Source organism: Hyperolius riggenbachi, chromosome 10 (assembly GCF_040937935.1).
Source record: "Hyperolius riggenbachi isolate aHypRig1 chromosome 10, aHypRig1.pri, whole genome shotgun sequence".
Taxonomy (NCBI): Eukaryota; Metazoa; Chordata; class Amphibia; order Anura; family Hyperoliidae; genus Hyperolius; species Hyperolius riggenbachi.
In genome coordinates, this window is record NC_090655.1 from 226769386 (window position 1) to 226796956 (window position 27571).

General features: G+C 45.6%; 1 protein-coding gene across 1 annotated transcript in view; it reads left to right on the top strand.

The window, feature by feature from the left end:
- Window positions 1–2593: 2593 nt before the first annotated feature.
- LOC137534655 (general transcriptional corepressor trfA-like) overlaps window positions 2594–27571 on the top strand; it is a 41629-nt gene continuing 16651 nt past the window's right edge. Inside the window, exons 1-7 of the mRNA XM_068256265.1 lie at window positions 2594–2644; window positions 10613–10726; window positions 10842–11009; window positions 11215–11631; window positions 13984–14359; window positions 23024–23082; window positions 23215–23386. Of these exons, the coding sequence (XP_068112366.1) occupies window positions 10649–10726; window positions 10842–11009; window positions 11215–11631; window positions 13984–14359; window positions 23024–23082; window positions 23215–23386 (1270 nt within the window). The 5' untranslated portion in view covers window positions 2594–2644; window positions 10613–10648. The remainder of the gene's footprint in view (window positions 2645–10612; window positions 10727–10841; window positions 11010–11214; window positions 11632–13983; window positions 14360–23023; window positions 23083–23214; window positions 23387–27571) is intronic.

Consider the following 27571-nt stretch of genomic DNA (forward strand, 5'->3'; position numbering starts at 1 on the left):
AGGCCTTATCAAGACATTGTGGGCAATTATTAGCAGAAAAATGTCTCTTGCAGGCAGATAACGTCTGCTTTCAATAATTTATACTGTTTAAAGGCCTTTCAACGTTTTTGAGGAGAATTAAAACCATGCACATTATGGCTGATAATTTGCAACGCCATTACAGGTAAATGAAAAAATTGCAGCAAAAATAATACACAAGAAAGACCCAGAGTGTCTCCCTGAATATAATCTACATACATAATGAGAAGCATACATTTTCTTGTTAAAGGTAGGAAGTGCATCTGTGTAACGAAAATAAACCTTAAAATCAAAGAAAATAAACCTAAAGAGAGAACAGTCATAATTCAAATAGCAATTGGAATATGAACAAATAGGTAGCCTATAAATGGCATAGAACAACAAAAGTTCCACAGGTCTAACCCCAGTAAAGGGGTAGATAGGCCTGAGACACCGCAGCCCACGGTGTATAACCCAAGGGTGGGGGGGAACAGTCGGCACAGGTCCAAGCTCGGAAGTCAGCCGCAGCAGACAAACAATGATAGGATCATGATGAGTTAAATAAAACAAGTAGCATTAGAAGAAGAAGAAGCCATAAAGCAAAACCGAGAAAGAAGGAGAGGACAAGGCTTCATCTGGTGGATTTCAATCATGTGGACTAGGAGATGGTTGTTGCTTTCATGGAGAAGGGGACTTCCGATGCAACCATATCGGTGAAAGGGGGTGATCAGGGCTCTTCCCCTGAGCAGGAGTAGAGTGCCTCTGCAGTCCCAGCTCAGTCATAACCACGTGCGTTACTCCATTAAGAGTTACAAGTAACTTAAAGAGGAATCCCCACCTATAGCGGATCTGGGCTTTAGAGAGTGCAGCAGTGACATCCTTTAATTTTCTCCTCTTTTCCAACGTAATCGGTGAAATATCTTGATAAATCTGTAACCGATGTTCTTCAAATTCAAACACAGATTTGGCTCTGGCCTCTTTAAGGAGCTTTTCTTTAATAAGGTAGTCTTTCAGGCACAATATTACATCTCTTGGGGGATTATTTGGGCTGAGTGGGCTCTTAGGGCCCTATGCACACGATCACACACAAAAGCACTATCGGGCTCATCGGGCAGCAAAAGGTGAAATATTTTCGTTACCTGAGGTTGTAGATCAGTATAGAGTTCAGGTAAACCCTGGATCCAGAGGTTATTCCTTCTATTGCGATTGTCCAAATCTTCCAACTGGAGCCGCAGAGCCAGAACCGAGTCTTGTAAGCGTTTATGATCAGCTTGTAGATCCTGGTGCGATTTCACTAGATCATCGTGTTTTGTTTCGAGAAGATCCGTTCTGCTACCGAGTGGGGCAATGTCCTGGGTAAGTGCGGATTCCACCTTGCGGAGTTCTGTGGAGAACTTGTGCGCCAGTTTGTTATACATGGAGTCCAGGCTTTCTTCCAGGTCCTTTTTAGTTAGTCCTCTAGTGCGTTCAGGTTTGGAACTTGCCCAGTCCAGGCCTGTATCAGAGAGCGAGCCTTGAGATTGTGTGGGAGGCTCGTCCGCCATCTTGAGTCGACATGGTGGAGTTGCACGGCCTAAGGAAGTAATCAGGAACCTGTCTTTGCACCTTCGATCAGTCTAAATTCTTCATCTGTGACATGCACTCTTGATCCCTGATAGGGCAGCTAACATCTGTGAAGGTGAAAAGGTGCTGTTTTGCCCTGGATGTGCTGCTTACAAACATGCGCTCCTTTAAATGACGGATGCTGCTGTGATGTATCGCGACCACGATACTTCACTAGCATGGCCACCACTGTTAACTAAGATAGTTACTATGTTCATTAACGTATACGGTAGTAGCAGCCACTCTATTGAAGTATCACGGTCGCAATACTTCACAGCAGCACCCAGCATTTAAAGGAGAGCGCGTTGCTATGTAAGCAGTGCGCATAACTAAGGAAAGACAAGATACACTGCATGACCACGCGCAGTGTGCATAGCGGCCGCAGGTTGTTTTTAACTCACGCTGCTGGAGCAGCGCTCTATAGTGAATCAACCCCTATGTATTCAGTTAGTGTGGGTGCGTTTCCTACAGATGAATGCAGTAACAGAAACCCAGGAGAGAGATACTGGTCAGGTAGGTGTCATTGATTGTCATACAAAAAGTAACTCCATACTGTTGGACTCAGTATGTCCAGCAACAGTTCCAGGCTGAGTTCTGTACAGACTCATCAGTAGTCTAGAGGCTAACGGCACAAGGATTTCCATGCAATCTCCCCTTGCAGAGCATTCACAAATTTCCGGAACCTTTTGGGCTTGTATTGTTCAGTCAGTGGGACACCATTTTTGTGGGCCCCGTAAAATGTGCACCACAGTCGCTGCAGACATGTGAAAGAGCCCATAGAAACTGATTGTCATGTTCTGCGTAGTGTTGCATCAGGTATCGTCTGCATTTCGTAAATCATGACCTGGATAAATACCTGAGAACCTAGAGATAATATACAGTAGTTTGTGTTATTGGGGCTGCAGTTCTTCATGTTTCCACAAGATGGTGATATTACGTATTGCCAAGTGGAAAACACAAATGGAAAGCCATAGAGTGGGAGGAAGTAGATAGAACACGTGAGACATGTGGACTTGTTATTGAGACTGGTGCGGGCTGCGGGAAGGTAATAAGGTAAAGTACTAGCAAGTCTGTGTGCACTTAGCATGGCAGAAATCAGTGCGAATGATGACCCTATTCCATGTCCAAACGGTGCTAGCGTCGTTGAGGAGAGCCAATGAGAAAGTCCATAGGGGACAGTAATCCAATCTCAACAACGTCTACACATAGCACCCAACTGTCCCTATTTTGGAGGGACAGTCCCCTATGGGCGCTAAATCCTGTCTTTTTTTTTTTTTTTTCAATTTGTCCCTCTTTCAGTGCTAATGCACAGATCCTTGCAACATGCGTGCTACGTCACCCCCCCCCCCCCCCCCATCAACTATATTTATGCTGCAAAGTGTATTTTTTTTGTGCTGCTCCACAAACCAGCCCAGTGTTCTCTCCAGGATTTTTTCCAGCCGGGTGGCATGAAAAAGTAGCGGGGTGGGTTGCGATGGGGGAATGCAGGACCAGTACAACTCTGCTTACAGCATAGGATGAGGATAGGAGCCAATGTACCTGCTAAGTACACAATGCAATTTTCTAACTTACTAAGATTTATTGTCACACTATTTCCACATGTTTAATCTGATTTTCAATAAGTGGTTTTCTGATCACTTCTATGGGAAATCGAGCGGAAATTTGAACAGAAATCAGATTGGACATGTTGTAAATAGTCGATCTGACAGTAACCAGAAAATTGCATCATGTATACCTAGCATTAGGGAGAAATTATTTCAGATTATGGTGCTCAGGTCCCTTTAAAGCAGACCAGCACTCAGAACTTCCTCTCTCCTCTAAAAGATGAGCAGCAGCATAATAAACTTTAAAGAAAAACATTTCATTGTTACAGCCGATACAAATTCTACAATCAATCTGCACTGTTTCTTACTTCCTGCTTTCAAGAAAGCAGACATATTGTTATCCTCCTGTGCTTTCAAATGAGTTTATCTGCCATGGCAGTCAGGTGACACAGGTGAGAAATAAAATTACAAATTGTGATCAGACAAGAGGGTTAATTAGACAGGCTAGACTCTAAATACATGCAGGGTACATTTCACTATGTTTTCCTTCTGTGCAAGAGTTCAGGTCCATTTTGTTCCTGCAGTGTGATTGTTGGAGGGGGAGCACTACAGACAGGATGCAAACTGGGGGGAGACACAGCAGGAGAGCAGATTGCATTTGGGACTCGGGAGCAGAGGAGAGACGAGTGCACAGGAGGCTGCCTCAGAAACACCCTGTCACTGTACAGGCCATGTACTGCTCTATCCTCTGTCCCCCGAACTGAACGTAAACAAAATAAAGCTAAGCTCTGAAGTTATGTCACCTCTCTTGCTCTCCGTAGCTGGATTAGACCAGCAGCTCCTTTTCTAAATACACCGAAATGGTTGTTTATGCTGTCTGGGGCGGGATAGAGAATGAATGAGCTACTCCTGGCTGTCCCTGTCTGATTGCCGACCCACATGGTCTCCTCTCTCATCTCATAATTCCTGCAAGCTGCTGACAAGGTTGTGTGGGGGTGCTTGCTTTTCTCTTTTCATTGGCAAGAGCGGTGTCGGCATACAATAAAGCCTGTTACTCATTGGAGGGAGAGAAGGAGCAGGAGTTTCCAGCTAGATGAAGCGCATCCTTACAACCCGCCCAGCCAATCCCTGCTCCACCAGAAAGCGTAAGATGGCAGGCAGAGGAGCGCTCCTGCAGTGTACAGTGTCAGCTTTCACTATTGTGCGAGAGCTGGGTGCTGATTACTAGCAGGCAATGGAGCACTCCTGCCTGCAGTTTATTAAAGGGAACCTTAACTGAGAGGGATATGGACAGTTTCCTTTTAGACAATGGCCTCAATTCACTAAGCTTATCTCCTGTCTTTAATAATTCTTCTAGAGTTGTTACCATGGTGATAAGGCATGTAGTATTCAGGAAACATTTTACCTCAGGCAAGCCTAAAGTTAACTCTTCTGTCTTTAAGTTAACTCTTTAATCCTTAAAATAACTCCAGAGTTAAAGACAGGCTGTTCATTAACTGCGTGTGAAAATAACTACAGAGTAGGAAACTTAACTACAGAGGAGGTAAATTAACTACAGAAGAGGTAACAGAAGGAATGAAGAGATAAGATAACTCTCTTACTAGTGGAGGTAAGTTTTCTCTTGCCTTATCTCCTGCATGATCTTAGTGAATTGAGGCCAATACCAGTTACTTGTCAGTCCTGCTGATCGCTTTAGCTGCATTAGTGGCTGAATCACACACCTGAAACAAGCATGCAGCTAATCCAGTCTGACTTCAGTCAGAGCACCTGATCTGCATGCTTATTGAGGGGCTGTGGCTAAATGTATTAGAGACACAGGATCAGCACGGGAGTCAGGCAACTGGTATTATTTTAAAAGGAAAAATCCACATTCTTTTCAGTTTAGGTTCCCTTTAAGCGCTGGGTTTTTTCTAGCTAGGTGGGTGAATGACAGCAGCTGGGCGAGGTTTGAAAACAGCCGGGCGGCCCGCCCACCTAATTGGCCCTGGGGAGAACACTGCAGCCTCCCCTTGCCAGCGACTTCACTATACTCTGCCCCTCGTCGCTGCTCTCCTGCTCTGCAGAAAAAATGCTTCTTTTTTATTATTTTTACATTTCAAAAATATGAGCAAAAAAAACAGATTTGGCTCCACCCCCTGCTGCCGCTCTCATTCACTGGCATTTTTCAGGGAAAAGTGCTGAAAATGAATTGTATGTTTATTTCATTAGCGGGGACGGCATTGGGTGGATATCCTGACGGCACTGGCGGGGGGGCGGGAGCAGGCAGAGACGCTGACAAATACTGTGCCGCGGAAAAAAATCGGGCATACGCAATAATTTCTCAACGGCTGATGACGTGATGACCAATGCTCCAGCACGTGATGACGTTTTCCTTCAGCGTGCTGAGCAGCATTCGGGCAGCACTATCTGTCATTACAAGAATTCAGACACCCGGAAGTCTCAACTTACATGTCAGGGGATAACGGGGACTTTGCTTTAAAGAGAAACCGTAACCAAGAATTAAACTTCATCCCAATCAATAGGTTTGTGCTTTTATAGGCCGATTGCTCAAGCAAACGGCCAGCACATGTATCCGGCATCAGGCGATTCCGGCTGGTTTTGGATACTGGGTATTTTGCTGTATAAGTATTTTTCTACAGAAAAATGGGTTTACATGACTCTAAACTTTATTCCCATCCATAGCTCGCAATAGTCCCGTTTTTGGCGGGACTTTCACAGATTGCAAGCCCTCGTTCCATGTCCTGCCCGTTCTAAAGAAGTCCCGCTTCTAACCCAGTCTTCCTGCTCTGAGACCAGATCTGGTTAATCTGGCATAGCAGTGCTGCGCCTGGTACCTAATCAACAGGAAGTTCTGGGCCAGTGTTTCAGCCAGCCGTTCTCTTCTGTGCATCAGCAGCAGGTGTGTAGCGGTAGCCTGGCTGGGCTCATGTTGCCGGGAACAGCTGGTCAGATAAGAGAGTGAGGCAGGGAGGAAAAGACGTTCCTCATCAACAGCATCACTGCTGGGAACAGTCAAACAGAGTAAGTACACTTCACTACACACTATCCAGCTAGCTGTTGTGCAAAATGCAAAACTGAGGAAGACCGCTCCCCTCTTCCTTACACTGGTAACAGAAGACTATGCTTTAATGAAAAGTCATTATTGTGTCTAATTCAATACACAAAAAACATGAAGCAGATGAAATTGCAGTAGGCAAACGAATGTGCAAATGGATGCAATAGCAGCAATCAAAGTGCAAAAGTGCATGATATGTAGCAGCCTGTGAAAACCATGAAGTTTCAGGTGCTCCATAAATTAGTTAATAAAGCTGAATGTTCATCTTTAGGAAACAGTGCATTTAATAAGACCACCTCACAACAAGGGAAATATAAAAGCCACAGAACCCTGAGAAGGTATAACGTGCTTCTGACAAAACCTGTTAGGCTTCCTGGTCAGGGAAACCCAGCAGTCTCCTCCGGCCATATCAGTTGGCAAACTTACTATACACTACCCATGCGCTGGATACAGCCTCTATTCCTCACTTGTTTCCTCGTGCTCTATACCTTCTCAGGGTTCTGTGATTTAGCCTGAAATACTTATTTCAGGGGTAATACAACACGAACGAGAATCCCCTTGTTGCCCGCTGATATATTCCTATAGATCGTGCACAATCCAACGGCCCTGTGTTTGAGTGGTGTGTTTGGTGGCGTGTGTGTGAACCCAGCCGGCTGCAAACTATATCGAGCACGGAGAGTGATTTTTATGGTTTTAATTGACGCTTTTTGTGATAGAGTATTTTTTTATTGATGAATAAAGTTTTTGGTGATTTGAAGCAGGGCCTGGTACCTCTTTGTCTCTTGTTGCCTACTTGGGAGCATTATCTGCAATTATTTTCACTTTTTATGAATAATATGGTAGGACATTAGACTATGACAGAATTGGATTGTGAGCTCCTCTGAGGACAGTCAGTGACATGGCTATGTACTCTGTAAAGTGCTGCAGAAGATGTCAGTGTTATATAAATACACAATGATAATATGGTAGGACACTAGACTGACTATGGTAGGATTAGATTGTGAGCTCCTCTGAGGACATGACTATGTATTGTGTAAAATGCTGCAAAAGGAAACAAGGCCACCAGAGAACGCGTTGGCTTGACACCGTCAAAACTGATACAGGATTGAGCTTAAAGTGGATCCGAGGTGAACTTTTACACATTGCATAATTGTGTTCCTTTCCTATTGTTTATAGGGCATTCCTCAAGCCAAATACTTTTTTGGGTACTTATCCGTTAGCCAGGTGCATCCGGCAGGTGGCGCTAATTACTATTCCCCCTCCAGGCCGCCATGGATAGTAGGGAAAGATGTAACTCTGGTGGAGTTTTGTCGCCACCCAGAGGATGCGCCCGGCTAACGGATAAGTACCCTTTTTTGTTTTTGTTTTAATACTCTAATTCCCTATAAACTAAAAAAGCCACACCCACAGGTTTTCAGAGAGCCAAGGCAGTAGCAAGGGCTCATGGGAGCTCAGTCTGGGCAGGAGGAGGCGGAGGTGTTGCTAGCCATTGATTTCAGAGGCAAAGGGAAGGAGGGAGGAGGAGAAGGCTGATGGCTCAAGATGCAGATAAGCTTGCCTCTGTGTAATGTTTACAAACAACATGGTCGCTGTCATTGTATCACAGGAATAAATAATCATATTCTATTAAAACTGTTTGCAGCTAGATTTGCTGTGTAAACCCTCTAAACTTTACATAAGATCTAAAAACATGTTACTTGTTATAGTTAGTTTTTCATCTCTGATCCGCTTTAAAGGGAACCTTAACTGAGAGGGATATGGACGTTTCCTTTTTAAACAATACCAATTGCCTAGCAGCCCTGCTGATCTCTTTAGCTGCAGTAGTGGGTGAATTACACACCTGAAACAAGCATGCAGCTAATCCAGTCACAGCACCTGATCTGCATGCTTGTTGAGGGGCTGTGGCTAAAAGTATTAGAGACACAGGATCAGCAGGAGAGTCAGGCAGCTGGTATTATTTAAAGGGGAACTGAAGAGAGAGGTATATGGAGGCTGCCATGTTTATTTCCTTTTAAGCAATACCAGTTGCCTGGCAGCCCTGCTGATCCTCTGCCTCTAATACTATTAGCCATAGCCCCTGAACAAGCATGCAGCAGATCAGGTGTTTCAGAATTTAAAGTCAGATCTGACAAGACTAGCTGCATGCTTGTTTCTGGTGTTATTCAGATAATACTGCAGAGAAATAGACCAGCAGGGCTGCCAGGCAAGTGGTATTGATTAAAAGGAAATAAACATGGCAGCCTCCGTATAACTCTTACTACAGTTCCCCTTTAAAAAAAAATCCATACCCTTCTCAGTTTAGGTACCCTTTAAGGGTTCGTATAGACGTACGATAAAGATCGTTCGTTACGAACGATTCATGACGTTTACACGATATTCAAATTAGACGGAAAAGATCGTTCGTAATGAACGATTGTGTACACACGTGAACGATATAAGTATAAAGTACTGAACGACGAACGATTAAAAAATGCGTGCGCAAACGGAAGTGACGTTATGACAGGCAATAAGAACATGCGTTATCGGACGATCTTTGTACACACTGCAACGATTGAACGATTATCTTTCGAAAAAATCCGCCGGGTTGGATCGGTCGGATTGAACGATAACGGTCGTTATCGTCCCAAAAAACGATCGTTGGAAAATTTGGAGCGCACGATTATCGGTCCAATTGTCGTTATCGTTCGTTTTTGAACGATCGTTATCGTACGTGTGTACTCAGCTTAAGGCAACTGGCAGAAATGGTACAAAATTGGACAGCATGGAGAGAGCTGCCCCATAGAATCGCCAAGAGTCGGATATGACTGAATGGATAACATCATCATCATCATGGTAGGATTAGATTGCGAGCTCCTCTGAGGACATTCAATGGCATGGCTATGTACTCTGTAAAGGAGTACATTTGAAATTGGCGCCAGTAGACTTAGGCGCAGGATACAGTGGTATATGGCTGATCCTGCTTCTGCACAAGTCCGGGCCGATTTAATTACTATTCCCCCTCCAGGCCGCCATGGATAGTGGGGGAATGAAATAATTCGGCTTCCAGCGATTGCTGGAGGCCGAATTATTATGTTTTCAAGCAACCTTACGTTACTCACTGAGCGCTTCAATAGGAGTGATTACTATTGAAGTCTATGGAGGCGCCGGCTGCGCCCAAATCTAGCAGCGCTGAAAAGCACTGCTCCGCTGTAAAGTGCTGCAGAAGATGTCAGTGCTATATAAATACATAATAATACGGTAGGACATCAAACTGTGTCTATGGTAGGATTAGATTGAGTTCCTCTGAGGACAGTCAATGACATGGCTATGTTCTCTGTAATGGGCTGCAGAAGATGGCAGTGCTGTATAAATATATAATAATATGGTAGGACATTAGACTGACTATGGTAGGATTAGATTGTGAGCTTCTCTGAGGACATGACTATGTATTGAGTAAAATGCTGCAGGAGATGTCAGTTCTATATAAATACATAATAATAATAATAATATGGTAGGACATTACACTATGACAATCATAGGATTAGAGTGTGAATTTCTCTGAGGACAGTCAGTTGCATGACAATGTACTCTGTAAAGTGCTGCAGAAGATGCCAGTGCTATGTACATAGAACTGGCATCTTCTGCAGCACTTTACAGAGTACAAAGTCATGTCACTGACATAAATGCATAGAGATCAGTGAGGTCTGAAAGACCAACATACATATCATTAATTCTTTATGGCATGTTTGACTTGATGGTGTGGTGGGTGGGTGACAGGAGGCGTGATGGGCCGTGTCTTTTGCCAAAATATGTTTGTGCTAAAAGTGTCCCTCTTTTGCATCTCAAAAAGTTGGGAGGTGTGTCCATCCTTGAAACTGATTTATTTCTTATTTTCATGTGTTAATATGAAGAAAAACTAATGATGATAGATAGGACCAGTGTGGTTTAAATTCTGACACGTCCTCTTTTGCTTATAAATTCTCTGCGGTATGTGTGGCTGGGGGTGTGGCTGGGCCTAATTAGTGTGGCAGTGTGATTGTAGCCTTACACTTTTGGCCTTAGACCCTGAACAAGCATGCAGGTTAGATGTTCTATGTTGATATAATAAGATTAGCTGCATGCTTGGTACAGGTGTGTGATTCAGACACTACTGCAGCCAAAGAGATCAGCAGGATGCCAGACACCTGGTATTAAAGTGAGTCTGAAGTGAAAATGAAAAACAAAAACAGATACTTATAGAGGGGGAAAGCTCCTGGTCCTGTATCCCTTCCCAGTTCTCTCCTGGTCCCATTATTCCACCACAGCTTTCCCTGTTAGCAGTCTCTGACCGATGGGTTGGAGACTGCTGGGTGTGCAGCGCTTCTAATGTATCTCTACCCTAATATAGTGCAGAGTTCTTCAGCCCATGTGACTCCGTTTTATTATCCCTCTACAGAGAGGAGCTTCCTGTATAGACCACACGTCAGTGAGGATGGAGGAGGAGCCAAGTCACAAGACTGAGAGGATACTGAACCTCACCCTGGAAATCATCTACCTGCTTACTGGAGAGGTGAGGAGGATTCTGGGAGGGTCACGTGACCTCATTCTTAGCTCTATTAATAAAACAGACCTAAATAAAAAGGCAAGGAGGATGCTGCTAACTGTTGCTGTATGTTATTACGCAGGATTATGAGGTGGTGAAGAAGACATCTGGTGAGCTATTGAGCCCGCGCAGCCTTCTCCATGATGTATCCCTCACCACAGTTCCTCCATCTCACCCCCTGTCAGCTGAGAGAAAGGAGACAAAGATTCTAGATGTCATCCGCAAGATGATTGAGCTGCTGACAGGAGAGGTGAGCAGTGCTGGGAATTATGGGTTATTATCCAATGACCGCTAGCGATGTATTATGAAGGTGACTGTGTGATTTTGTGTGTCAGGCTCCTATAAGGTGACCGGATGTCACTTATTTCTCCATTGAGACTTTATTAATAGTAACCTTTTTAAAATCTTGTGTACTATGATGTTTTAAGCTATTTGAATTTATTTTGCTGCTGTAGGACAAAGAAAAATCTCATATTAAAGAGGAAGAGACCCATGTGATGATTGATGAGCGGACTACGGAGGAGGAGGAGGGAGGTACTATGAGAACAATTAAAGAGGAAGAGACCCATGTGAGGATTGATGAGCGGACTACTACGGAGGAGGAGGGAGGTACTATGAGAACAATTAAAGAGGAAGAGACCCATGTGAGGATTGATGAGCGGACTACGGAGGAGGAGGAGGGAGGTACTATGAGAACAATTAAAGAGGAAGAGACCTGTGTAAGGATTGATCAGCGGACTACGGAGGATGCCAGTATGATGGGAACAATAAAAAGAGAAGAAGAGATGGATGCGAGGAGTGATCTTTTGTCCACGCAAGATGTTGACATGAATGAGATGTCTATGAATCTCACCATATCCCAACCTTATCAGGTAGGTGGGGGGGCTTGAACACAACACTGACTAGAAACTGCTTGAGACTATCTGATTGGTTCCTCTTGGGCATGGGGTATAGCAAAGTGTATCGCGCAGGGTTGAATGCAGAAGTTGTGGAATATTGCACATGTTTTTGTAAGGGGTGTGTGTGTGTGTGTGTGTGTGTGTGTGTGTGTGTGTGTGTGTGTGTGTGTGTGTGTGTGTGTGTGTGTGTGTGTGTGTGTGTGTGTGTGTGTGTGTGTGTGTGTGTGTGTGTGTGTGTGTGTGTGTGTGTGTGTGTGTGTGTGTGTGTGTGTGTGTGTGTGTGTGTGTGTGTGTGTGTGTGTGTGTGTGTGTGTGTGTGTGTGTGTGTGTGTGTGTGTAGTGTATGTGTGTGTGTGTGTGTGTAGTGTATGGTACATGCAGTGTATGTGCTGAGAGGCAATGGGTAAGTGTACAGATGATGTGTATAGGGTGGGGTAAGGGTTGGGGCAGGCTGTTGTTTTATAATAGCAAATATATCGGCGCCAAGGAACAATGGAACCGCCGCTGAGAAGAACAATGTCCAAAAGTTCAGAAGTCAGGCATACATCAAAGGTCAGCGCAGGTTTAGAAAGTCATTGTATGTAGGGAATTATAAATTCTTCTCCACAATATATCAAATGCTCAGAGGTAGGTATCCGCCAAACATCAAAACAAGAAAAGGCTGTTATTTTGCTATGGTGATTTCAGCAGCATGTGTCAGTGTGTCCAATCAATTTAATAGTCCACTGCACTCTCACTCTTCAGTCACTATTATCTCAACCTATAAAATAAACAAACTACAGATTGCGTAACCCTGTTTTGAATACACAGCACACAACCTCTGTGTAGTGTGAACCAAGGGCTGTCACTCGTGCCACCGTCACCCACAATCAGAGAGGCTCACCGGATTATAACCACCTCGTTTCCAGGTGGATCCCACACTCAAACTGTTTCACCATGGTACTTCAGTAAATCATATCAGAGGTGTCGGTATAAAACTTGTAATCTTTTTTAAAGCTTGGATAAAACACAATAAAACTTCATTGCACAAAGCAGCTGTACCAACACGTAAGCTCACAACTGCGCTTCTCGCACCAATTTCAACACTTTCGCCATTATCCAAGTTCCCCGCGCTGATCAGCACCCTTCCGCGCTCCACCACTCACCAAGGACGTGATTGCGTCAGGCGTACTGGCTCCGCCCTACGCGTTTCGTCATCAAATCAGACTTTGGTGTTGGTGATGGTTGGAGGGAAGTCAAAAGGGAGTTGTGAGTTAAATTTCTTCAACCCTGGACTTAGGGCTGTTTTGGTGCCCTGTATCCTGTTCATTTGTGGCGTGCAGCATCAGGATGGAGACCTCTGCCTATCCCACCCCTCTTATGTTTTTAACATTTATGTGACTATCTATGCAACTGAATTGCTGCAATTTGCTGAATTGCTGCAATTTTTGTCTACATTTTGGTGGTAATTGATCAAATATGTTACTGGCTGCAACCCCCCAGTATTGATGTAGATGTAAATTGGTGCTCCATCTCCTCTGCGGTGATATTCTTTGCTTTCCACCTGGTGGGAAAAAATAATTCTTGGGAGAACACTGGCGACGGGTCAGGAACGTGTTGGCAATGGTGTTCTTGTATAGTGTTAGCAGCAGAGATTACTCTGGCCTCAGGTGACCCTTGGTACAGCCGCTCATAGTGACCAAAAAGATGCCAGGCACCAGAGGCGGCGAGAATTTGTAGGGGAAAGGGGGGCGGGGTTAACCATCCAGGGGTCCACCGGTTGCTGGTAAATCAAACACTGTTACTGCCATGCACCCAAATGAGCCCTTGCGGCCAAGACTTTCCAGTATGCCCGATCGATCCCTTGAGACGATTTCATACAAAAATCAACTAAAACTATTGATTGATTGGCCATGTTGCAGCATTGATATCTGCCATATTCGATTGTTATGATCAAATCAGCTGAATATCAATTCTGAAAATCGAGTATTGTATTGGCGCCCTTAGCCATAGACCCTGAACAAGCATGCATGCTAGATGTTTGGCTGAAGTCTGACTGGATTAGCTGCACGCTTGTTTCAGGTGTGTGATTCAGACATGAAAGATCTGCAGGATAGCCAGGCAACGGGTGGTGTTTAAAAATAAATAAATATGGCAGCCTCCATATCCCTCTCATGCTGGTGACATCATCTGCAGTTTCCACCCTACACTTACACTGTATTCTTCTTCTTTTACAGTACTAAGAGATTTATTATTTAATCTATGTAGTTTTAGCTTATTAATAGTGACATTTTAAAATGTTGTTTACTTTGACATTTTGAGCTATTTCATCATATTTTGCTGCAGGTTAAAGAGGAAGAGACCGATGTGAGGATTGATAAGCAAACTACGGAGGAGGAGGGAGGTACGATGAGACCAATTAAAGAGGAACCGACCGATGTGATGATTGATCAGCTGACTACAGAGGAGGAGGGCAGTACGATGAGAAGGATTAAAGAGGAAGAGTCTGATGTGATGCTTGATCAGCAGACTATAAAGGAGGAGGGAGGTACAATGAGACCAATTAAAGAAGAAGAGACCGATGTGATGATTGATCAGCGGACTGCGGAGAATGCCAGTATGATGGGTCCAGTGAAAATGGAAGAAGAGATGGATGTGAGGAGTGATCTCTTGGCCATGCAGGAGGTTGACGTCAATGGGATGTCTCTTGATATCAGCACAGGTCAGCAGTCCAGAGATAGGAATAACTGAGCTATGATGTGATTAAACTAAACCTGAAGTGAGGAGAAAAGTTATACATACTTGCAGAACTTCTTAGATCATCAGATCTAGAGATGACCTGTTATTGTGCGCAGTTTAACTTACCTGGGGCTTCTTATAGTTCTCCTAGTCCCTCGCTTTCTTTCCACTCTGTTCTATTCAGCAGCTGTGCCCCTCTGAAAGCTGCATGCACAGCCCTGGTCCACATGTCTCTGGATCGCGCTCCTGAGGCCTGGAGCATTCTGCACTTGCACAGTTTGTAAACATCACTGCTGCACATGCTTCAAATGCTCCTGGCCACGGAAGTAGGATCAAGGGGTTGCTTTGCCAGGCCCACAACTGGCCCGATCGGCCAGCATTTTGTATATGCACATCTGCTACATAGAACAGAGTGGAACAACCGCGAGGGAACAGGACGGCTAATGGGGGCTGGGAGAAGCCCCAGATAAGTTAAAGACCACCTGCAGCCAAAAAAAGGTCTGAATGGCAATACATATATGTAGTCTAGACACTGTGTACAGTTAGATGAACATATACAATTTACATTTGGTACATCATATTGGATAGAACATAGGCCTGAACGATTTTAGGAAAAGATTGAATTGCACGATTTCTTTCAGAAATTGAGATTTCGATTCGATTCACGATTTTACGATCGATCAGCACACTGATGGTGAGTAAGAGTTCCCCAAGTATAGGTAGCCACGTATAGGTGCCCCAGTATAGTTTAGCCATCTATAGGTGCCACAAGACAGGTTAGCCAGTGTATATGTGCCACAGTATAGGTTAGGCAGTGTATATAAGCCACAGTATAGGTTATTTTCGCTCCCTTTACCTGCTTGCCTCACCTGACTAACCTGGCAACTTTCCCACATGTTGTCCATGGTTCCTGTCGGGATTTAATAGGGAACCTGGTATAGGATGGACAGCTATAAATACTTGGTAGGAGTTCTAACACCTCATTCATAACCAGCATTTGTATGTGTAATTGCATGTGTTTTGTTGTTTGTTTTTACTGTCACAGTAAAAATGATGCAGTGTGAAGGAGCCCACTGATTATTCTTAGCTACTGGGTAAATCTGTGGAATAAAAAGTAACATTTCCCTTTGCTGCGCAGATTTGACATTTGGTGACCTCATGGTGATGATGTATTCTGTCATCCTATGCGCCGTTCATATAGCCCAAGTATACTTCAGGGCTGCTTTATAGGCAGATGCCACTCGTGATTACTACTCAGGATGTCATCTGTGCAGCAGAAATGTTGTCTTCAAGCACTTCAATGTCTTCCTCACCTTCCTCCCATCTAGTCTTTTCTTTCCAATGTTTTCTGCTCAGTTGGGGTCCTGAATCGCCTCCCCCAGTAAGTTCCTATTACAGTCGGGCTCACCGCATTGCACGCTGCGCGGTGAGCCGCAGGGAAGAGGCAACGAGTGCCTAGTAACGGTAGCCGCCAGGAAGTGATGTCAAACTTCCTGGTACAGGCCCCGAACACTCGCCACCTCTTCCCTGCGGCTCACCGCGCGGTATTGCAATGAGGTGAGCCCGTCTGTAACTGAGGAGGGGGAAGGCAGCGGAGAGGAACAGACCAGACGGCAGTGGCGAAAACTGCTGCAAACCGTCGCTTTGACGATCTCAAGATCGTCATTGCCTTGATCGCGATTTTCGGTTTTAAACCGAAAATCGCAGACTCACATTTATATCTGTAAGTAGCACTTCCTTATTCCTCCTGAAGCTGAAGCCTTTCTAAGGGCCCTTTTCCACTAGCAGTCGCTAGCGTTCGCGCTGAACGCTAGCGATTGCTGAATCGCAATTCCGCCGTTTTCCCGACGTTTGCGGCCGCGATTTTGCTATGCTATGCACTGCATAGCAAAATCGCGGCAAAAGTCGCTCCGCGGCGCGATCGCGATCAAGTAAAAAAAGAATCGCGGTAGTGGAAATGACCTACCGCGATTCCTATGTTAAAAAGCAAACCGTAGCGATTGTAAAATCGCTAGCGGTTTGCGGTTTTGCGATTCAGCTAGCGCTAGTGGAAAAGGGCCCTAAATGATTGTGCCCACCTCTTCAGCCTGGTTAACTCCCCTGCCCCTCTCTCCCCTGCTGTCTGCCTGCCTGGATCAAATTGCTTCTCTGTTCATAGTGTGTAACAGAAAGAAGACACTGGAAAACTGCAGCAGCCTATCTTATCATGTCTGTTTGCTATAATTCTTATTTCAGATGTTGGTCTGTCTGCCTAGATACAATACAATACTATACAATAACATTTGTAAAGCGCTTTTCTCCCGTAGGACTCAAAGCGCATAGTTGTGTCTCAGATCAATACAGGGGTTGCAGGCTGGGTTGTGTTACAGAGGAGATAGTCAGATGTTCATGAATGCCAGACTGAAGAGGTGGGTTTTCAGTTTAGACTTAAATGTTTCCAGGGATGGAGCTGTCCTGATTGGGTGTGGCAGGGAGTTCCAAAGTGTAGGGGCAGCATGACAAACGGCTCTGTCTCCAAAGGTTTTGAGGTGGACTCTGGGGGTGACCAAGGTGTTACTTTCTTTTGATCTAAGATTGTGTGGGGTTTGATGCAGTTGCAACAAGTCTTTCAGGTATCCAGGGCCCAGATTGTGCAAGGATTTGAATGTCAGTAAGCCAATCTTAAACAAAATTCTCCATTTTATCAGTAGCCAGTGGAGTGAGCCCAGGGTTGGTGTTATGTGGCAATGGTGGGGTTGGCTGGTTAACAGTCTTGCGGCAGCATTCTGTACTAATTGCAGGCGGCGTAGGTCTTTCTTATGAAGGCCTGTGTAGAGGACATTGCAGTAGTCCAACCCTGATGTGATGAAGGCATGGACTAGGGTTGGAAGATCCTCTGAAGGAATGAGGTGTGTTTATTACTTGCAATATTCCTTAGGTGAAAGAAGGAATGTTTCACAACAGCTGAGATTTGATTCCTGAAGCTTAAATTCCCATCAATCAGTACATCCAGGCTGCGCGCAAAGTCTGAGTTGTTCAGGTCTGAGCTCCCTATCCTTAGCGGTGTTGGTTGAGACTGGGACTGCTTTGCTGTTGGGCCCTGACCCTCGATAACAAGATCCTCAGTTTTATCAGCATTAAGTTTTAGCCAATTATTATTCATCCACTCCTGAAGCTCAGCTAGATATGCGTTTATTTGTGGAGTAGGGTCTATGACGCCAGGTTTGAATGACAAATATAGCTGGGTGTCATCAGCATAGCAATGATATGTCAGGCCATGTTTTTGTATGATTTCTCCAAATGGCAGCATGTATATGGTGAAGAGTAAAGGGGATAATATTGCGCCCTGAGGTACACCATATTTTAGTGGTACAGGGTTGGAGAGGAAGGGCCCTAAGGCTACCCTTTGTGTTCTGCCGGCCAGGATGGAGTTGAACCACCGGAGAACAATGCCATCTATGCCTGTTGAGCAAGATTTCGTGATCGACTGTGTCAAAAGCCGCTGCGAGGTCGTGCAAAATCAGGATGGAACATTGACCCTTGTCTCTTGCCATGAGCAGATCATTGCAGATCTGGGTGAGGGCTGTTTCACAGCTGTGATATTATCTGAAGCCAGATTGAAGAGGGTCAAGGATGCTGTTTCTGGAGAGCCTTGCTTTAAGTTGGAGGTAGACAGCCTTTTCAATAACTTTTCCCAGAAAGGGGAGGTTTGAGACAGGTCTGTAGCTGTTTAGAGCATCTGGGTCTAAGGATGGTTTCTTGAGTAGTGGCCTGACGATTGCTTCTTTCAGACAAGAGGGAAACCACCCTTCTTGTAAGGAACCGTTGACTATTTTGTGGAATGGCCCGTGTAAATAGCTCAGGGCATTTCAACATGAACTTAGTGGGGCCAGATCGCAGGTAGTCTGGCGAAGGTTTGAGAGGATATCCAAGATGTCTTTTTCAGTGATTACCTTAAAATCAAACCATGGTGGTAGGCTATTTTTGCATCCGTTACATGGCTCTGCATGGTTTTGTGGGGCTGTGAATTGAATGACAGATCGTATGGAGGAGACTTTGTCTGAGAAGTGGGCAAATTTCTCGCACTGGTCCTTTGAAGGTCTGATGCTGTATTTGCTGCAAGATGGATTGCAGAGATTGTCAACCATGCGGAAAAGTTGGGCAGGTCTGTTGGCTGCATTTGCAATCTCGTGAGAAAGGGATAAGGACTTCTTTTTGTTAATCATCGTTTGATATTTTTTCAGGTGAGCAATTAGGGAAAGTTTGTCATCAGGGGACTGATGTTTGCCCCACCTTCGTTCCAGTCTGCGTCCCGGTTTCTTTAATTCCTTTATAGAGTTGTCGAACCAGCGAGCGTGATGTAATGGTGCGGAACATTTAATCTTTAACCACTTCGCATCCAGACCTTGTTTTCCCCTTATGGACCAGAGCAATTTTGACGTTTTAGCTATGTCCCTATTTAATCAGCCATAACTTTATCCCTACTCAAGACACCTAAATGATGTAGGTATCGTTTTTTTCAGGACAAACTAGACTTTCATTGGCGGGTATTTTGTCCCTAGACCAAAAAAGTTTTCTATGCATTTTAATGGGAAAAAGAGGGGGGAAAATGAAAAATATGCATTTTTTTCTCAGTTTTTATCAACTCCAGTTTAAAGATAAAAACATGTCGCCAGTATTATGGTATCAGACCCCCCCCCCCCTGTATAGCCAGATGTGTCCCCAATATCAGTCACCCCCAGTATATATGTGTCCTCTGTGTTTGGCACCTCCCAGTATAGATAGACAGATGTATCCCCAGTATTGCTGCCCCTCCTTATAACCAAATGTGTCCCCAGGAATAGTGGTTCCCATTATAGCCAGATGCCCCTTCAGGATTAGCGGGTGCACCCAGGATTAGGGCCCCCCCACCATTATAGCCAGATCTGCCCCCAGTATAAAATTATACACTTAAAATTAAAATATGTGGCCCCTCTTATTTTATCCCCCCCCCAGCTGCACATTTTACCCCCCACCAGGGGTCCACGCACCCCCATAAGGGCCAGCCAGATGCCCCACCCAGGCAGCCCCCTTGGTGGCCAGATCTGATATAAAAATGATCAGAAAGCAGCCTGACTCACCTTATCTCGTTCCAGCGATCAGCCTGCAGCCCGAGCCTCCGATCCCCGCTCTGCACGCAGCCCTGTGATGCTGAATAGCCGGGTCCCGGCTTGATGACGTCATCAAGCCAGGACCCGGTAACCAGCTTCACAGGGCTGAGTTCAGAGCGGGGATCGGAGGCTCGGGCTGCAGGCTGATCGCTGGAATGAGATATGAGATAAGGTGAGTCAGGCTGCTTTCTGATCATTTTTTTTTTAGCAGATCTGGCCACCGAGGGGAGAGATGAAGGATCACCGCTGTTTGCTACAGCGATGATCGTTCATCCGCGGGGGGGGTCTCTAATTGGCTACAAGGGAATATTTTTCCCTTTCACCAATTAGTATTGCAGCTGTCAGTGCCGGGAGGTGCGCTCTGAAGCGCACCTGTTCGTGCATAACAGGGCTGCAAGCAGGTCAGTATATCTACATGGCTGTGGCTTGGAGAGTGCCGCAGCTGACGTAGATATAATGTAGCAGAGGACAAAGTGGTTAAGGGAGCTATGGCGTCTAAAGCGGCTGAAACATCGTGGTTATATTTAAGGACCATGGATTCAAGGCCTAAGTTGTGATCTGTCAGTCCACCTAGATTGAGGCTGTTCTGAAGGTGTTGAGGTGACAAACCTTTCAAGGAACGATATTTTATTAGTTCTTTCACTTGGTGTTTTGTAGCTGGTGCTGTAAAGGAGAAGTGGATAGTGTGGTGGTCTGACCAAACTGCTGAATCAATTTCCACATTGGATATTAGGAGTTCTGAATGGAAAATGAGGTCCAAAGTGTGTCCTTTTTTGTGGGTAGGGAGGTTGACGGCTTGAGAGCAGCCCAGTTCATTAATGGAGAGAAGTAGCTCAGTTCCTAATTGGGTAGAGTGTGTATCAACCCATGTGTTAAAGTCTCCCAGAATTATCCACCTAGGGTGTTTCAGTGTTATGCAAGTTACACGTCCTGCTATTTCCTTGAGAAAAGCTAAGCCACCATCAGGGGGTCGGTAGACAAGCAGTATGTTTATTTTTTTCTCAACTGAGAGTTGGGCTGCCAGACATTCAAAAGAGTGGGTGGGGGCTACAGCAAGGGGTTTAATATTCAAACTGGATTTGAAGCACAGAGCTAATCCTCCTCCCTTGCAGTATTGCCTTTCGCAGTAATTGTCTGGTACCGCAGCTGCGAGAGTGGGTCCTGAGTTCTGATCCAACCATGTCTCTGTAATTAAAGCTAAATTAAATCTGAAGCCTCTATTAACTTCCCTGGCGCTATGATTATTTCCAGATACAAGGTCTAAAAGCCATAACATTTTTTCACAAGCTTTTAGACCCTAAAAACTAGAAGAAAAACATATTACAGAGAGGTCTGCAGCAGCTCCTGCATGAAACTCATTCAGGCACGGAATTACCACCCTGTTCTGCGGCTTTCTGTCCCAAGCCTGACTCTGGATTAACGCTAAGGAGGTTAAGGTAGCCATACACTGGTCGATTTGCCATCAGATTCGACCAATAGATAGATCCCTCTCTGATCGAATCTGATGATCGTATGGCTGCCTTTACTGCAAACAGATTGTGAATCGATTTCAGCATGAAACCGATCACAATCTGTGGAGCTGCCGCCGCCTGCCCGCCAGCTGTACATTACCTGATCTGGCCGGCGTGACTCCCCCGGTCTCCGTTGTCTTCTTCTCCGCGCTGGTCTCCGGTCCGGCTGGCTTGCTTCACTGAACTTCCTGTCCAGGGGAAGTTTAAACAGTGGAGGGCGCTCTACTGTTTAAACTTCCTGCCGGGACAGGAAGGTCAGTGAAGCTGGAGCCCGGAGCGGAGAAGAAGACAGCGGAGAACGGGGGAGTCGCGCCGGCCGGAACAGGTAAGTATCTCTGCTGTATTGCGTCAGTCGTCGGGCATTCGAACGCCGCTATCGACACACTCCCGACCCGCCGGAGATCGAGAAAAATCTTCCGCACGGACGGATCGACGGGAATCGACAGGAACGATTGATTTCTGTCAGCGTTTGCGCGACGATTTCACAGCAGATTTGATCACAGTAATTGAATCTGCTGTATATCGGCGGGAAAATCGTTAGGTGTATGTTCCCCTTTAGATCGTGAATAACTGCTGTTTTGTTGTTTATGGACCTGGCATTGCAGATTACTGCTTTAATGTTGTTTGCCTTAACTTTGAGGTCTGTGTTCCTAGCTCCTGGCTGGGGGTTGTAATCAGGAGTGTGGCAGCTGTCTTTGTTATCTGGGTCCTTTACTGATACAGCTGATTTTGAGATATGTGAGGATTGCTTTGGCTTTGAGTTATGGGTGCCTGCACGGCTTCCCCTCTTCCCCCGCCTTGTTTTCTTGAGAATCCCAAGGGATTTTAGTGGGGTAATTAAAGCAGAATCTAGAGTTTCTTGGGAACAGAGGTTGCAATACAGATAAGCATCTCGGCTAAGTATTTTAATGGGGACATTTGGACAGCTGATAGACATCCTGCTGAGATCAAAGGGAAGGGGTCTTTTGCAATCGATTTCAGCATGAAACCGATCATAATCCCCCAGCATCCTTTGCATCTATGGTTTGGAAAGAAAAAAAAAAGGACCAGGGCCCAGTTGTGGCGTGGATTTCAAGACCATATGGGGAATATGGACCCTAGGCAATGTTCTCCCCAGAAACCTTTTTCAGCCAGCTGGCATAAAACAGTAGCCGGGTGGGGGGGGGCGATATGACAGAATGCATGGCCGGCACATCTCTGCTTACAGCAGAGGAGGAGGTGAGCTGATGACAGCCGGGTACTCACCAAAACTTGCCGGGTGCTCCACCCAGCTAAAAGAACCTGGGGAGAACACTGCTAGGGGTGAGAAGATCACACTTAAGTATGTGTGATTTTATATATCTTGACAACTTATTAGGTTTAAAGGGAAGGTTCAGGGACTAGCTAAAAAAACTAAAAATCCATTTCCACTTACCTGGGGCTTTCTCCAGCCCGTGGCAGGCAGGAGGTGCCCTCGGCGCCGCTCCGCAGGCTCCCGGTGGTCTCCGGTGGCCGACCCGACCTGGCCAGGCCGGCGGCCAGGTCGGGCCTCTTCTGCGCTCCATGGTGCGTTCCACGCCGGCGCGCTGACGTCATCGGATGTCCTCCGGGTTGTACTGCGCAGGCTCAGAACTACTGAGCCTGCGCAGTACAGCCCGGAGGACGTCCGATTACGTCAGCGCGCTGGCGTGGAACGCACCATGGAGCGCAGAAGAGGCCCGACCTGGCCGCCGGCCTGGCCAGGTCGGGTCGGCCACCGGAGACCACCGGGGGCCTGCAGAGCGGCGCCGAGGGCACCTCCTGCCTGCCACGGGCTGGAGGAAGCCCCAGGTAAGTGGAAATGGATTTTTATTTTTTTTTAGCTAGTCCCTGAACCTTCCCTTTAAAGCAAACTGTAATTTATAATTTAGGTACTCCTTTAAACTGGCCACTTTTTCAGTTTAGGTTCCTTTTTATGTACTGTACCTCCTCAAAATGTATCCAATACATTAAATAGAAATGTGTTCAGTATCTGTGTGTTTCTTACAGGTCCTCTTTATTCCCAGGATGGTACACAGAAAGCTTCCACCATCCTCTATCCTTATCAGGTATGCGGAGCGGAGTGTCTCAAATGCAAAAATGACTCCAAACTGTATGAGGTTAAAGTCTTGTATGTCATTTCAGTCACATTTTTTATGTTTTTTGTGACAGTGAGATTTTTCTACTTATTTTTGGTGTAGGGGGAAGAAATCATGCCTGTTAAGGTTGAGATTAAAGAAGAAGAGACCTATGTGATGATTGATCAGCAGGCTACCAATGATGTCAGAATGACGGAAACCATAAAAAGAGAAGATGATACGGATGTGAGAAGTGGCCTAGCTGTGAAGAAGATGTCTCTAGGTAACAGCACAGGTCAGCAATCCAGTGACAGGGAAACATTAAAGCAAAACTGAAGCGAAAATAATATTATGAGATAATGAATTGTATGTGTAGTACACCAAAGAAATAGAACGTTAGTAGCAAACAAAAGTGTCTTACATTGTTTTCACTTGACAGGCAGCTTATTGGGACACTACCACTGCATAGCGTGCGCTGAGCTCGTGCTCCTGTCATTAACGTTTACCAGAGCTCCTGCAAGTAAAAAGTTTTATACATCTCTGGGCCTTCCTCCAGCCCCATAAGCTCGGATCGCTCCCACGCTGCCGTGCTCCACTGTCTGCAGCTCCGGTACCGGGTCCCGTCACTTCAGCCAGTCGGGCCAGTCTACGCAGAATAAGTGTGTCCTCTACGTATCTCTGGAGAGATACGCAAAGAGCGCACTTCTCTTACGTTAGGCTGGCTGAAGTGATGGGACCCAGTATCAGAGCTGCAGACAGCGGAAGGACGGCGGCGTGGGAGTGATCCGAGCTTATGGGGCTGGAGGAAGCCCCAGGTATGTATACAACTTTTTACTTGCAGGAGCTCTGGTTTCCTTTAAGCTGCGCTGCTTTGTTGAATAAACCCCATTGTGTCTTACCTTCTCAAAAGGACAAACCAAGTTTTAGTGAAAAAATACTTATTCATGCACATAAGACAACGCGTATCACAAGCTTTGGTCCACTTCCTCAGGTCAATAAAAAGTGCTTTGGGAGCAATAGGTCACAAGTGCCAGTGCCTCTGATAAAATAACATTATCAAAGGTGCTCACGCTCGTGACCAGTTGCTAGTGACCAGTTTTCCACAAAAAACTTGGACACTATGTTGCTTACCTAAATTTAGTCTATACAATACTAATTCTTGTCTCCACCAGTGTATTTACACACACTGCATACACATATGCAAATAAAGTGTGCAGGTAGTGCCGACCACCAGCTTTATGTTTGTGTTGGAAAGTCTCTGTATGTGATCAGAGCGCGCCTTGTCCTTGCTTAGCGGATGATATTGCGGCCTTTATAGTTTTACCTCCCACCCGACAATTTTAAAGTTTATTATGCTGGGGCGTGGCCTGAACCTAATGGCGTGAGGACATGCTGCGAGAGAGCTCCCGTCCGCTGATATCCTGATACCCACTTTTACTGCAGCTAATCGCCTCATTTCTTCCTACCACACACTCCGTATACTTGCCTGACCTATTCGGGGACCAGCATGGCTACTTCTCGTCCCTCAGAAGCTCTCCAGAAGCTCCAAAAGTTCCGCCATGAGGATCAAGATGGCGCCGAGTCGGCCTCGCAGCCTGCCTCCGATGATGACTCAGTTTCTTCCGCCAAACAGAAGCGCCCTACATTAACCCAAGTGCTGAAAGCTATCACTGCCTGTCAGTCGAGCCTCTCTCAAATCACCTCCACCCTTGAAGAGGTAAAGACGGATGTCTCCTTCCTCCGGCAGGACCTCCGTAACCTAAAGAGTAAAGTATCGGATGCGGAAGCCAGAATCAGCTCCCTAGAGGACTCCGTCAGACCGCTCCACATAGAAATGGGTAAATCCCAGAAAGGCCTGAAATCGGTTATAGACCGGCAAGAAGACCAAGAAAACCGGCAACGCCGCTCGAACATCCGCATTGTGGGCCTCCCAGAAAAGGTAGAGGGAAACGACCCCGAAAAGTTCACTGAAACACTCCTAACATCCCTCTTTGGCGTGGACACCTTCTCTAAGGCCTTTATTGTTGAGCAGGCCCACAGAATATCTCCTAAGACCCCTCCACCGGGTGCCCCTCCACGCACATTCATATTTAAACTCCTGAACTACCGCGATAGAGATGCAGTCCTGAGAGCGGCTAGGGCCAAAGAATCGATAGCATACGAGAACGCTGTGATATCTTTCTACCCGGACTTCTCTCTGGAAGTCCAGAAACAACGCGCCAAGTTTGCCACAGCGAAGAGGAAGCTGAGAGACGCCCAACTCTCCTACACTATGCTCTATCCTGCAAAACTCCGGATCGCTGACAACGGTAAAGTGCACTTCTTTACTGAGCCTGAGGATATAATCCGCTGGCTTGAAAACCGCCCAAAGAACGCGGGTCCAGCTTCTCCGGAATATTGAGGTACTGTAAGACAGGGCTGTGGAGTCGGAGTCGTGGAGTCGGAGTCGTGGAGTCGGGCAATTTTGGGTGCCTGGAGTCGGGAAAAAATGCACCGACTCCGACTCCTAATGAATTTTTAACTGTAATTAAAATAGAAAATATGATAAAATGTTCTATTTCTCAGATAATAGTCATTAAAAATAATGTATATATACAGTATATATACAGTAATAGCTGTGCTTAGTCCACAAAAATGAAATAAACCAATCAAAATTAGTTACTTGTGCTGCTTCAATAAAGCAGTCCCCGTATTTTTAAGGTCAGATATACATATCTGATTGTGACTGTATATATGATGTGTACACAGAAATCTCTTATATATACTAAATAACATCTATGCTGTAAGAATAAAGCCTGATGTGTAGCTGTGTCACTAATAGAGATGGTCAATGAGATGGAAATAATTCTGCATTGATGCTGATTTATGCAAATGTATGCACTCCCTTTGCTGATGAAATCAAATAATTTGATATGTTGTTAAAATTTGGTTTGGTGACTACAAATTAAAGGGTACCTGAGACAGATAAAAAGTAAAGTTTTATACATATCTGGGGCTTCCTCCAGCCCCCTTCAGGCTAATCAGTCCCTCGCTGTCCTCCACCACCCGGATCTTCTGCTATGAGTCCTGGTAATTCAGCCAGTCAGCGCTGTCCGGCCGCATGCCGCTCCCACAGCCAGGAACATTCTGCACCTGCGCAATAGTGCTGCACAGGTGTAGTATGCTCCTGGCGGCGGAGTGTGTGCATGCGCACTACGCCTGACTGGCTCAAGTACCTGGACTCATAGCAGAAGATCCAGGTGGCGGAGGAGGACAACGAGGGACTGATTATCCTGAAGGCGCCTGGAGGAAGCCCCAGGTATGTATAGAACTTTAATTTCATCTGTCTCAGGTTTACTTTGTTACACAGTAGTACTATACTCTACATATGCACTCCCCACAGAGCTGCAGGGAATCCACTGAGAATGCTGTGCACATTGAACACAGAGGTGTTGTCTGTTTACAATCTCCTCATTCCCCTGTAGAGTACCTGCACATCATTCTTACATGTACCCACACTTACATTGCCTAGGGCCTGATAGATGTTCTTTGTTCCGGTTTGTACCTTTTACAAGTACTCTTACCAAGGACTAGTTTTAGTCTAAAGGGAATAAATATAGTAGTCTACATATCCTTCTCACTTCAGTTGTCTTGTAAAATTCCTAAGCGTTGGCAGTTAAGAGACGAATTTCATGTTACATACTTTTAATTAACAAAATTGTAATATGCAAATTAGAGGAGTCGGAGTCGTGGAGTCGGAGTCGGTGGAATCCTAAACTGAGGAGTCGGAGTCGGTGGATTTTTGGACCGACTCCACAGCCCTGCTGTAAGATCTACCATGTTTCCGCCCTTGATCCTCATCAGTATTAGCCCACTTGTGAATACGCTAACCCGTATTCCTCTTCACCTACCCAGACTGCGTACATACCTTTCCCCTGTTCCCCCCACCATAACCGGCAGCCATGCCTTCCTTTTTGCTGCGTCACTACCCCTCACCACTTTCGGAAAATGTCGTGACACCTACACGGCTTTCCAGGAACAACACCCTGACAATACTCTCCATGAACTTAACTACACTTCTCAACGGGTACATGGGTCTCAGACTCGTACCCTCAAACACCCAGAAACTGGTGGCTGTATAAACTATTTTTCTACCTACAAAAATGTGATCCAATTCTGTGCCACCTCCGGTGATTACCTACGGTTTTATCCGGCACGTAGAACAGAACACTGTTGCGACAACTTTTCGCCAAGTTTACAAGCTGTTTTGAGGTTGGAAACCCAGCAAGGCACATTGTGACCCAGATACTTCTACATGGCTGCCTCTAAACTGTACACAAAAGCCCTCAAGTGGCGCCCATAACGCATATTTCTATTTCTATACTGTGTGGTATAGCTGTTACTCTATGTCATAATGTGGTGTAACTTTTGCCAATATCCCTTACCTTCTTTATTTGCTTTGATAAAGGTTACCCTAGCTGTAGTTTTATATTTGGATGGG